The 13,528-nt window shown below is 43.0% G+C and overlaps 1 protein-coding gene across 6 annotated transcripts in view; it reads right to left on the bottom strand.

Moving 5' to 3' along the window:
- Window positions 1-13,528, bottom strand: part of KIDINS220 (kinase D interacting substrate 220) — a 95,850-nt gene that overhangs the window by 81,010 nt on the left and 1,312 nt on the right. For all 6 annotated transcript variants that reach the window (XM_066385909.1, XM_066385907.1, XM_066385905.1 and 3 more), the window contains exons 2-5: window positions 9,044-9,187; window positions 7,367-7,465; window positions 6,262-6,360; window positions 659-757 (exon numbers count right to left, since the gene is read on the bottom strand). In XM_066385909.1, coding sequence (XP_066242006.1) covers window positions 659-757; window positions 6,262-6,360; window positions 7,367-7,465; window positions 9,044-9,151 — 405 coding nt within the window. In that variant the 5' untranslated portion in view covers window positions 9,152-9,187. The remainder of the gene's footprint in view (window positions 1-658; window positions 758-6,261; window positions 6,361-7,366; window positions 7,466-9,043; window positions 9,188-13,528) is intronic.

Genomic DNA, 13,528 nt, shown 5'->3' on the forward strand with positions numbered 1-13,528 from the left:
CATGACTGGTAGCTAAGATGCACTCAACCTTATATAAATATAGATTATAAACACATTTATTTTTACAGATTTAACACATTTCATGTGACTAGCCAACAGGCAAGACTAACAACAGAAATGTGAGACCTTTCTTACATAACCCTCCCATTCACTTGAATAAAATTTGTTTCAGCTTTGTTGAGGTGTAACTAAAAAGCTGTGAGATATTTAAAGTGTACATGAGTTGGTGTACATATATTATATTATGAAAGGACTCCATCTTAATTTGCAGTCTGAGAGCAAGTCTCATGCAGAGTAGTCATGCATGTGTCACCATCTGTGAGAATCCACAAGAAAATGTCTCTTTTCTTTAAAAGAAGCATAGATTAAGAATACATGCCCACAGAAAACAGGCAAGATGACTGAAAGTTTTCAGAACTCCTTTGGAATTATATGGATATAATTAACTTTTAAGCTCCAAGAGTTGCCTGGTTGCTGATAAAAATGGAGAAACGAGCTTGGAAAAAAAATTCTCACAGCATTTTGAAATCACATTCCTCACTGTTATCTTTACAATCCAGATCACTTCCATGCACTATGAAGTGTCAGTAGTCAGTCCTGAGGACTGCCTAAGAGACCTCACCACCTCCATCACCACTGAGGTTTGGTTAATGCTTACCAGACCGGTGACGCTTGGGTTGGCACCATGAGAAAGCAGCAGGCCGACCACTTCCACCCGGCCTTTATAACATGCCCACATAAGAGCTGTCCACCCTCCCTAAAAAAAAGAAGAGGGGGTAAAATTGTGGATTGTCTCCACACACAAAAATGTTATTAAGGAAGTTCCTTCTGTATTATTTATAAAACTGTTGCTTTATGAGGGCACTACTGTATAGTTTTAAATTCCCAAGCTCCCCAGAGAAATATACAATAGTACCTAAAACAAGTCAAATTGCTTAAGTCCAGAAATAATTACTCCAAACTCTGTACTATATCATGAAAACTGAAATATGAAACATTCATACTGGACTTTTTCCAAGATCTATCCTGGCTATAAAAATTTTTCTTCAGAAAACTTTCTATGTCCCAAAATAGTCTCCTTGTCTGAGTCTAAACTTCTTCCTGAGAGGGGTTCCAGCCACCACAGTCAACCCCTAAATGCTGGCACAACCTTCGCATCCCCAAGCAGACGGGACCTCCTACTGAAGAAGGGACCCTGCCAAGGTAAGATCTGTGGGTCAGGGTTTCTAGGCGCGGGCAAAGTCATCCAGTGTGAATAGCAGGATAATTTTCTCCATCCTATGCCACAGAAGCAATTTTCCTTTTTTGAGGAATTTTCTCTTTAGCTACAACGCAATTCAATACAAGAGACCAATGTAATCAAATTACACTAAGAAACAAAAGTTTTGTTTTCTTAAAATTAGTATTTGGACCAATCCACATGTAGTACTGAGACTATAAGACACTTAATTTTCTGATTTTGTTTCATCATCACTAAAAAGAGATTTAAAATACTTTCCCTAATCTGAAAAAGCCAAATCTGTAGGAAGGGAAAACAGATCAGTGGTGGCGAGGTGTTGGGGAGAGTCAGAGGGGCTGATTATAAAGTGGCAGTGAGGGGGACAGTGAGGAGACTGCTCTGCACAGACCTGTGGCAGTGGGTATATGACACGACGCACTCATCAAAAACCAAAGAACATATGCCACAAAGAGTGAATTTTACTGTATACATTTTTTTTCCCGAACTTAGAAGCAGGGAAGCAGGCACACAGACTCCCGCATATGCCTGATCAAGATCCACCCAGCATGCCCACCAGGGGACAATGCTCTGCCTATATGGGGCGTTGCAACCAGAGCCATTCTAGTGCCTAAGGTGGAGGCCACGGAGCCGTCCTCAGCGTCCGGGCCGACTTTGCTCCCACAGAGCCTTGGCTGTGGGAGGGGAAGAAAGAGATAGAGAGAAAGGAGAGGGGGAAGGTGGAGAAGCAGATGGGTGCTTCTCCTGTGTGCCCTGGCCAGAAATTGAACCCGGGACTTCCACACACCAGGCCAACACTCTACCACTGAGCCAACTGGCTAAGGTCTACTATAATATTTTTTAAAGTCAACTAGAATATGAGAAGATAGAATACAGAAGGGGACAAAGGATATCACAAATGAATCACATAATTATTTAGAAGCTGATGGTAGATAACTTTGGAAAACAATGTTTTGACTGGATATTATAATGGTAAAAACAAAAAGAACTGCATACAAACACTGTAGTTAGTAGGTAAATCTACTTCTCTCCACTGTAGGTCAGAAATTCTGGAACTATTTTATTTGTATACCAGTGTTGAACATAAGAAGCAAATATATTGTGTACATAATGAGCACCAGATTTCTCATCATCAGAGAAAGAGCCACAAATTAAGAAAAGGGAGAAGGCTCCAATGGATTGAGTTGGTGGTATCAATCTGGTCTCTCATATATATATATTACAGTATACACACACACACAAATAGATAGATACAGAAATAAATGCATGCATATGCAAGGACTGCTAATCAGGAAAATAAGCAAGGGGAAATACAAGATAAACCTGAGTCTGATGCACCTTGCAGTGTCAAAAAGTAAGAAAGCACTTTAAAACAAATTAAAAACATAAAAAGACAGGGCATCTTACAAGGGCACAGAAACTCCCAAAGGCCAAAGCTGGAACAACTTGAGCAACAAAATAGGAAAGAACTGAATTTAACCCAAAGAATAAAATCAACATTCATGGGTCCAGATATACAGTGTGTCCGTAAAGTCATGGTGCACTTTTGACCGGTCACAGGAAAGAAACAAAAGGCGATAGAAATGTGAAATCTGCACCAAATAAAAGGTAAACCCTCCCAGTTTCTGTAGGATGATGTGGCAGCATGTGCACTTGTGCAGATGATGATGTAACACCATGTATACAATGGAGCAGCCCACAGCCATGCCAGTTGAGATGTGGACGGTACAGAAGAAAGTTCAGTGTGTCCTGTGGCTCGCTAAATTCAAATCCGTGACCAAAGTGCAACATAAATATCGACGCATTTACAGGTATAATGAAGCGCCACCACATAGGAATAACATTACTCGGTGGGATAAGCAGTTGAAGGAAACCAGTAGTTTGGTGGAGAAACCCTGTTCTGGTAGGCCATCAGTCAGTGATGAGTCTGTAGAGGCTATACGGGATAGCTACCTAAGGAACCCGAAAAAATCTGTGCGTGAGCCCACATTGAACTGCACTGAATAGGTATGAAACTGGGAGAGTTTTCTTTTTATTTGGTGCAGATTTCATATTTTCTATCGTCTTTTGTTGCTTTCCTGTGACCGGTCAAAGGTGCACCATGACTTTACGGACACACTGTATTTATATGAGACAGAGACAGAGACAACTCTTCCTTACAGAAGAATTGCAATTAATAAATGTAGAGGGAATGAGGAAAAAGGAAAAATCACCATGCAAGATATATCGATGAATACTAAAATAAATCAATGAAAGTTTAATCAAAAACAGGAGCCCTGGCCAGTTGGCTCAGAGGTAGAGTGTCCACCAGGCATGTGGATTTCCCAGGTTCAATTCCCAGTCAGGGCACACAGGAGAAGCGCCCATCTGCATCTCCACCCCTCCCCTTACCCTTTCTTTCTGTTTCTCTTTCTCTCTCTCTCTTACCCTCTCAGAGTTATGGCTCAATTGAAGTGAGTTGGCCCTGGGAGCGGAGGATGACTCCATGGCCTCTGCCTCAGGTGCAAAAAATAGCTCGCTTGTCAAGCAATGGAGCAGCAGCTCCAGATGGGCAGAGCATCGCTGGGTAGGGGGCTTGCCAGGTAGATTCCAGTTGGGGCGCATGTTGGAGTTTGTCTCTCTGCCTCTCCGCCTCTCACTTAATAAAAGAAATTAAAAAACAGGATATTTTTTATAAATCAAAGTTTCTTCCCCAAAGTATTTAGTAATTACAAAGGGAAAAACAGTAATCTGACAGTGAAGAAATCTGACAGACAGTCCCCTTAACCAAGAGATCAAGGTCAACATCGCCAGTGGTGCCCTCAGATACCAGGGGCCAGGAGTGGTGCGCTGAGAAGAGCACATCCCCTCCATGGTACCGTTCCCAGCAAAGCACAAGCTCTAACTGAGCCATGGGAAACACCAGACAAATCCAAATGGAGAGACTTTCTAAAAATGACAGGCGAGTAGCTTCCAAAGTGCCAACATCATGAAAGACACGGAACGGCTGACGTAATTTAGGTCAAATTATACAGCTGGGCATTTAGTCAAGTCAAATCTTACATACACCAATATTTTCATTTGTAAAATGCCTGCCCAGGATTGCTTTAATATCATGTCCACTTTAATTATATACTGTCACCCTACACAAGCATCTAGGAGATACACTTTTTTTTAAGTGAGAAGAGGGGAGATACTGAGACAAACTCCCACGAGAGAAGGGAAAAAGAGATGGGGAGAGAGCAGATAGTTGCTTCTCTGGTGTGCCCTGACCAGGCATCAAACCTGGGATGTCCATACACCCGGCTGACACTGTCCACTGAGCCACTGGCCAGGGTTGGAGATAAAAATTTTACCTTGCAAAACTGTCCAAATGTGCAAAGTGAAAAGATTAGAACTGAGTGCCTGCAGCAAGAGCTGTAGTTTGGCAACCATTAAAGGTCCTCTCAAGAAAGACTCCTCAGCCTGACCAGGCGGTGGCGCAGTAGATGGAGTGTCGGACTGGGATGCGGAAGGACCCAGGTTCGAGACCCTGAGGTCGCCAGCTTGAGCGCGGGCTAGTCTGGTTTGAGCAAAATCTCATCATTTGGACCCAAGGTCGCTGGCTCAAGCAAGGGATTGCTCGGTCTGCTGAAGGCCCGTGGTCAAGGCACATATGAGAAAATAATCAATGAACAACTAAGGTGTTGCAACGAAAAAACTAATGATTGATGCTTCCCATCTCTCCGTTCCTGTCTGTCTGTCCCTGTCTATCCCTCTCTCTGACTCTCTCTGTGTCTCTGTAAAAGAAAAAAAAAAGAGAAAAAAAAAAAAAAAAAAAGAAAGACGCCTCACTAGACCTCCGGACATTATATCCCAGATAACCCAGGGACACCTCTCCTCCTCTCACACAGGCCCAGGGACCACGCCTCCCCCACAGCTCGACAGGCACAACCACCCACCAGTCCTATGAGGGTACGTTCCCTCAACACTAACTGCTAGGGAGGTGCAGTCCTCAGTTTCCCCAATTTTCAGTCTTTCAAAGCCAAACACAAAGACTCTTTAAATGTTAAAAGGTGTGATAATTACTCCAGGGAAATGAGAAATACAGAGAACTAAAAAAGTTTAAGAAATCACTTTTTACAAATCCTACTGAGTTCTGACAGTCATAATGTACAGTTGACACTTCCTAACTCCCTTGCTGAGTCAGGCAGACAAGGGTTCAACTCAGCCCCACGGCTCCACAGCTGAGGGACTTGGGACACAGCGCACTTCTCCAGTCTCCTTCCTTGAGCTGTGCTGCGTGCAGCGCACAGAGGGTGGCGGGGACCACTGCACAGACCACGGGCCCCAGGGCTGCCTGGGAACGCTGCTCACCACCATATACAGGGTGCGCAGGGGAGCCAGCAGACTGCCAAGGCTTCCCGAAGAATCTGCAGCCAAGGGCCACGTGTTCTATCTATCAAGACAGATCAGTTCCCTTCTTTCTTCCACTGTTAAAATTAAAATGAACTTTTGAAAAGATTAAACTTTTTGCAGAATAAATAAGCCAGAAAATAATCCCTTTCTTCACCTTTGTGCTATAAGCAGACGCCAGACTTGAAAAGAGGTAAGACAAGTAAGGAGCATATCTTGTTAAGCTCATAATGTGTTCGACGGCATATCCAAACACAATTACAATTTAAAATTAATTCATAAATATTATTCTGAAAATTGACTAAACTACAAATATTTTTAAAACTAGACTATATCCCTCTTAAAGTTCCCCTTAAAGGAAACAATTGTCTCATAATTTCTAAAACATGGATGTATAAAAGATAGTATTTTTAACAATATTTCAAAATTTTAAACTCTAAAACTGAAAACAATGACTAAGAACATTCTAAAAGAAGTATATTACATCACTCAGGTTTTAAAACATTGCTGAGGGTCATTCAATGCCCCACGCCCATGTCCTGAAAGCCCATGACACCCATGTGGTGTCAGCTCACACACAACAACACAAGCTCTCTCACATATCTGTTACTGCTAAGAAGCGGCAGCTGACTGACAAAGAATGTACATACCATGTCCCGGTGCTCCAAGTTCACCCCACACTTAAGCAGTTCTTCCACAATGTGCACGTGCCCTTCTTTTGATGCTGATATGAGTGCTGTCCAGTTATCCTTCAATGACACAGACACAGATGTTACCATTTCCACACCAAAAATAACACTTCAAAATGAGGAAACAGAAATTTCAACATGCATACCAAATGATCACAGTACACTGACATGACCTGACCCACTGCACTCGAAAAGGGCTTTTTGGCCTAAGAGCTCTGGTGAGAGTATTTCTGCTGCTTGTATCATTACAACGGTGCAGAAATGGTTCCACAACTGCCTGTTCAGTCTTTCCACCAGACTTCTAATCACACACCGTGTTTTTTTAAAAAGGAAAAAAGCTGACTATGAAAACCTCAACGCTAAAGCTGTGCCCAGCAACCATCACTCTAGATTGAAATTAAAGACTGTAAAGAGACTAAAGAGCACCCTTCCGATCCCATGATGAATTTAGAAACCAGGTGATAAAGAAAAAAGGTTTTGCCTTTATTTTTTAAATTAAGGCTACAAGTAACCTATACTAAATTTTATGGAGTGCAATTTAATTCAAATGACCATTCAATAAAGATCATCAATTTAAAATAATTAAAAGGAAAAAACCGATGAAACTGTGTGACCGACCCTAAGAACGAATTCCCAGGAGGAGAAGGTAGGAGGAAACATGAGCCTCTTCCACAGTGGTTTACCCCTCAGAAGGGACGTCAGAAGGGGCCACATCCTTCTGACCGTGACTGTGTGATGATACTTAATGGCAAGGCACCACTGTGAGGCGCATTCACCAACACGACTCACGCGTGGCCATTTCCCAAACGGGAATGTACGTCCATGTGCGCTCCCTGTCCAGCCAGGGCCACCCACATGGAAAGACACGAGGAGCTGAGCCCTTGCATTCAAAGTACAAACTCCTCTCCCTTTTAAAAAAACTGACTTAGCACGTTATTAGGTACAGTTGCTATCTAACATAGTATCATTTGTAACCTATCGTTTTGAATGACTTGATCAAACAAACAAACAGCAAGGTTCAGGAAAAGACAAAGAAGATAAAACGGTAAGTTATGTCTGTGCATACCAGGTCCTCCAGGTTGCAGTTCGCTCCATTCTTAATTAATTCCTTCACTATTTCCAGACTGCCCTGTTCCGCAGCGATCATCAGTGGGGTCTGGCCACACTGGGGAACCGAAGAGACACAAAAAACTTGTCAAGAAGCTATGCTTTAACTGAAACTCAGGAAATATACCATGCTTACATTCACAGAATGGGATGTCAAGCTCTGTTTACAGAATTTCTTTAGTTTAGAAACACCTATGACATCTTAAGTTTTCAGTTTACTACTAATATAAAAGTCAAAGAGAAAATAAAACTTTTTTTTTTTAAACACAGCATGATTAATCTGTTTTGGCACTATAATTTCATTCAAAATCTGTAAATATGAGTAACACCAGGCTCTGGGAAGTAATTACCATAATGTATATAAAAATCTTAGGGATATCTATGGTAACCAAATTCTCTCTAACAATACAGTTAGAATATGATATAAAATGTGGTATTAATAATATATATGATATAGCATCAGGATTAAAGGGAGAAAAAACACATTTATATATACATATATATGTGAAAACTAAAATCACTTCTCATCCACTGGCAAAAAAATTACACTACATTAAAATACAGTTTTAAGAAACAATTATTTTTATTAAGTTTTATAAGAGAAATAATACTTTGCCATTAAAAATTTCATACAAAAAGTCTATTAGTTCATAAAATGTTGAAGCTTGGCTGTTCATGATGATATAAGATCAATTTACTTCTATTGTTGAATAGAAATAGCTAATATTGAAGTTAACAAAATGATAAATTTATACTTCCAAATCTTATTAAACATAACACATGACCTATTTAATTGTCTCTTACAGATATAGGATCTTTAAAATCCCAAGGTGTATGGAACAAACAACTCAGGAAGGGAATTGGGGGTCCATTAAAGAAAATATTTCAAAAAGTTCTAATTTTGTCAGGTTAATCTATTTATAGGAAAATTGGGTTTAGAAGCTCTCTAAAGCTTCCTAGAATCACTCAGATTTTAGCAAACTTCCTAAATATTGATCATTCCATCTGTAAAAAAAGTCAATCATAAGCCTAAAATTAATATGCAATCATTTATATAAATTCAAATGAATTCCAAAGCTATGGAACTTGAAGTATTTTTAACTATAAGAAATTATGTTGCCCTGGCCAGTTGGCTCAGGTAGAGTGTTGGTCTGTCATGTGGAAGTCCTGGGTTCGATTTCTGGCCAGGGCACACAGAAGAAGCGCCCATCTGCTTCTCCACCCCTCCCCCTCTCCTTTCTCTCTATCTCTCCTCTTCTCCTCCCGCAGCCAAGGCTCCATTGGAGCAAAGTTGGCCCGGGCACTGAGGATGGCTCCATGGCCTCCACCTCAGGTACTAGAATGGCTCTGGTTGCAACAGAGCAACACCCCAGATGGGCAGAGCATCACCCCCTGGTGGGCATGCCAGGTGGATCCCAGTTGGGCACATGCCAGAGTCTGTCTGTCTGCCTGCCTCCCCCCTGCTTCTGACTTCAGAAAAAAAAAAAATGATGTCATCATTTTATGTCAGTATTACCAAGAGTGGGACTACGTATTTCTTACTAACTCACCTTTATCCTCAGCACACTGCCTTATACACAATCGGCAGTCAACAAATATTTACAGAAAGAACTGGATGTTAGAAGCCTGGTCTTACCTCATTTCTCTCATCGACATCCTTGCATTTCTCCAGAAGAGCCTTCAGGGCAGGGATGTTTTCTTCTTCTACGTAATTTATTACACTCTGTGATATCAGAACTGACATTTTCACAGAAAGCTGTGGTTACCTTTACCCCAATACCTGTTAAAAGCAGATTAGATAAAATACACACATTTGTGACCAGAAGGAAAAAAAACAACTAACCTTACCTTGTACTGCTACCCCTCCCTTGGCAGGACTGAAAACCAACTGCCCTCACTCCGCTGTCAGAATGCCCACTCCTCTTCCCAAGACCCAAACTCATCTCAATCTAACTCGTCCCACCTACAACTCCAGATCTGGCACCTATGGCTTCCCTGAAGAAAGCAATGCTCCACTGCTCCCCCTACTGTCCTCCCGGCCTTAGTAAACCGCAGCTCCAGCCGCCTTCCTCTCAGGCCAACCAGTCTCCGACCTTCCTCGTCCTCTTACACTCGACATCCAATCTCTTAGCAAATCCTTTTGGCTTTACTATAAAATATACTTCATATGTGATTCCTACTCACCACCTCCATCACAACCACCCTGGTCCAAGCCACCAGGCCCTTCCCCAGACCGCAACTGCTCTGCTTACTTCCACTGTCTGCTCACCATAGCCTATCCACCACAAGGTAACCATGGTCATCTGGTGAAAACACACGCTGGCCCAGAGCTTCATAAACCGTCACACGCATCAGGGTCACCTGGAGACCCTGCAGAACACGGACGCCCAGCCCTGGCCTCGGACAGTCTGAGAGCGGGTTTGGTGCGGCCTCTGGGCCTGCGTTTTGGACACGCTGGCAGGCAGCCGAGGACTGGCGAGCTGGCCCTGGACTGGCACAGTCAGACTACATCCTTCCTCGTTCAGGCGCTCCAGTGTCTTCTCAAAGCACTCTGGGTAAAACCAAATGTTTTACCTCGGTCTGGGTGTCAGGGTGCTAAACCTCTTTCCTCCTCTCCCTCACCCCTCCTCACCCATCTCTCTGCTTGAGCATACCCAGCACTGTGCCACGTGGGCTCTCTGCACCCACTGTCCCATCTGCCTAACTCATCCTCCAGCAGACACGCACACAGCCCCTCCATCACTGGGGCTGACCCGTTTGGGTCAGTTTATCAGGAAAGTCAGCCCATGTTATGCAAAGTAGTACCAACCCGACAAGTTCTCCACAGTGGTCCCCACGCTCCCTCCAGCCCGCCCTACTTTATGTTCTCCATGGCACTTCCCACTACCAGAAATACAGCGTGTGTGTGTGCTTACCGCCCATTGACCGCAACGCGATATGAGCTCCTGAACAGTAGGGACTTCTGTTCTGTTGGACATCCAAATGCAAACAAACCAACCTCAACTCCTATCATGCACCAAATACACATACTAACACAAAATGAACCTAAATGTCATATCAAAAAGCACAAAACCTCCAAAAGTAAACATAGACTACTTTGGATTAAGCAAAGATTTTTTTGATAAAACACTAAAAGCACAGTTTTTACAAAAAAAGATAAACCAGAGTTCAGCAAAATTAAACACTTTTGCTCTGTTCAGACAGTAACATTGCTTGGGACTGGTGACTCCTTTCTTCTTTCCATTTCCCACCTCTGGAACAAGAAGGCACATCCCATGCCTGTCCCCTCACTGCACTTTATAGTACATAACTTTTCTTCTTGAGGTTCATAGGTTCACAGATGAACAGGAATCATTCCTATTCCTTTAGGATGGACTATGTACCCAAAGCGTCACTTATCGCTGATTTAGATTATGGCAAATTAGAAGTTTTAAGTGAACAAAATTCAAATAAATTTTTGGATGTTGAGTCAATCCTATTATATGCTGAGACTTTGGAAGGCCCGGAAATGGGGTGAACATGGTTTGCGTGTGGGGTGGAAGTCTATCTTTGGGGGCCAAAAGTGAACATGGTTCGTGTGCGAGGTAGAAGTCTATCTTTGGGGGCCAGAGTGAACATGGTTTGTGCGCGGGGTAGAAGTCTATCTTCGGGGGCCAGAGTGAACATGCTTTGCATGTGGGGTGGAAGTCTATCTTCGGAGGCCAGAGTGAACCTGCTTTGCATGTGCGGTAGAAGTCTATCTTTGAGGGCCAGAGACATAAAGCTGCACTGCATAAATCCATTTACATGACATTCTCAAAAAGAAAACTAGACAGACAATAACAGAGCAGAAGTTGTCAGGGTTAAAGGTGAGGGTGAGAGACTTTGGGGAGTCCACAGATTGTTGTATATCCTGACTGTGGCAGTAATTATACAATTATATGGCTTTGTCAAAATTCAAAGCTGAACACTAAAAAGAGTCGCTTATTTTATATATAAATTATACCTCAATACAGAATAATCATCAAAATATTTTATTTGATTCAGTAACTTCATGCTAAGAATCAATTCTAAAAACACAAAAAAACATGGAAAAAGATTTTAAATACAACACAATAAATACAAGAACCTTAGTTATAGGGGATTACATAAATTATGGTAACATTCACACAGTAGAAAATAGAAAATATACACAGAATTATCAAAATGTTTCCAAAATATGCACTGACTGAAAAATGAGTGTGATATATTAACCGAGAGAAAAAAATTACTAAAAAAATCTATATATACAGTCTCTCAACTATTTAAAATAAATGCATTTTTAAATACTGAAATGGCATAAATGTCATTTTTGTTTTCTTTGGAACCTTTATTTTCTAATTTCCTAGAATGTGGTACTTTTATCATTGAAAACCAGTAAGAAGTTTGCATTAACAGTCATCACCAACATCCAACACTCTCCCTTATTGCCATTTCTTACAGGACCGAGTCTGACACTGCAGTAAGGCACCCAGGTAGGCTCTATACCACTCCCCCGGACCAGCCTGGGCCCATCCTAGCGCCCAGCCTAGCTGAGGCACTCAAAGCTGCCCCTGCCAGCCGGCCGCTTCACACACCCACCCTGGCTCAATTCACCCCTCCACCCTGAACACCGTACATATCCACTCCATCAAAGAGTCTACTTCTCTCCGCGGAGTACAATAGTTACTACACTCTGTCCCATCCATTTCCCAATGCCCAAGATCAGCCAACGCCGCTGTCAGTGCCTAAGTTTTGGGCCTTCACCATCTATACCATATAGTAAGACTAAGAGTGCAAGCGACAAACTTATACTACCTCAAGCAAAACAGAAAATGTAAGGATACTGATTTCCCATAACCACACTGTGGGAAAGGTGGGTGCCATTGGACCTCAAATGCCAGCAGAATTCTCACTCTCTATTGGCCCACTCGACTTTCATTATAGACAAACTTCTACACAAATGGAAATATGGTGCCTACCACTATCCAGCCCCAAATCAAATTGTTTCTAAAACTAAAGAAAGTTTGGATTTGTTCCCAAATCCAAAAGTGTCAGGTGTCAATCCAGAACCAATAAACTATAGTCACATTACAAGGTCACATAGTGTTGGCACTGTTTCCAGAAAGGAAAAAACTGTTGTGGCCTAGGTCCCTGTCCTAAAAAATGTCTCTGGCAACATCTCTCAACTGGATCAAAATGACAGTTTTCCAACTTGTGTTTCCTCCCTCCTGTCTTTGCCCCCTCTGGTCCAGTTGCCACAATGAAGCAAGAGGAATCAGAAACATAATTCTCTTCAAATCCTTCAGTTACTTCCCCATAAATTCATACTGGAAGAACAGAAGACTATGGCTTTATTACTCACAAGTTATTCAAAGAACTGAACCCTTACACGCCTGTTAAAGCCATTGTAAAGATTCAATTCCGTTAATTCCTAAGAAAATCGTTGCTCTTTGGTAATGCAGTGAGGACTTGTGAATGAACCCAGTTCTTGGTTCTGATGGGGAGGGCACGCAGATCCTCCACAACCCCGCCCGTTTTCCCACTCCAGCCTCATCTGTTTCTCCCCTCCCCGGCCCCAGCCCCCCACCCGCACCCACCTCCCCACTCCATCCGCAAGTCCAGCTGCAGCCAGACTAGTCTCCTGGCAGCTCCTGGCTGCGCCACAGTTCCCTCTTTCCAGGCCTTTGCCCTACTGCCCCGTGCATTCAGGTCAGGAAGGCCATCCTCCACATGTACCCCTGCACAGCACTGATCCCAAGGGCGGCTCTAACACCATCTTCTCCGGAAGCTGGCACCCAGGGCTGCTCGCTCCAAGCGGGACCAGTGCCCCTCCTCGGGGACACCTCCACGCCCTGAGGACACCCTAACTCGGATTGCTCCCACCACACTCAGCTTTCCACCCTACTCCCCTCATCCACATCTCCCCGACTGTAACTTCCTGAGGCAGGGCCCACCCGACATTTAGCATGATGTCCAAAGCAGCCCGGGCATGGCATGCACTGTCAGACCGTGGTTTTTCCCAGGTGAACAGAAACAACCTCACAGAACACAACATCAGAGAAGGTCACGCTGACAGTGGTGGAATCAAGACAAAAACAAAACCACTTGGTAATCATACCTG

The sequence above is a fragment of the Saccopteryx leptura genome, chromosome 5 (assembly GCF_036850995.1).
Source record: "Saccopteryx leptura isolate mSacLep1 chromosome 5, mSacLep1_pri_phased_curated, whole genome shotgun sequence".
In the NCBI taxonomy this organism is placed as follows: domain Eukaryota; kingdom Metazoa; phylum Chordata; class Mammalia; order Chiroptera; family Emballonuridae; genus Saccopteryx; species Saccopteryx leptura.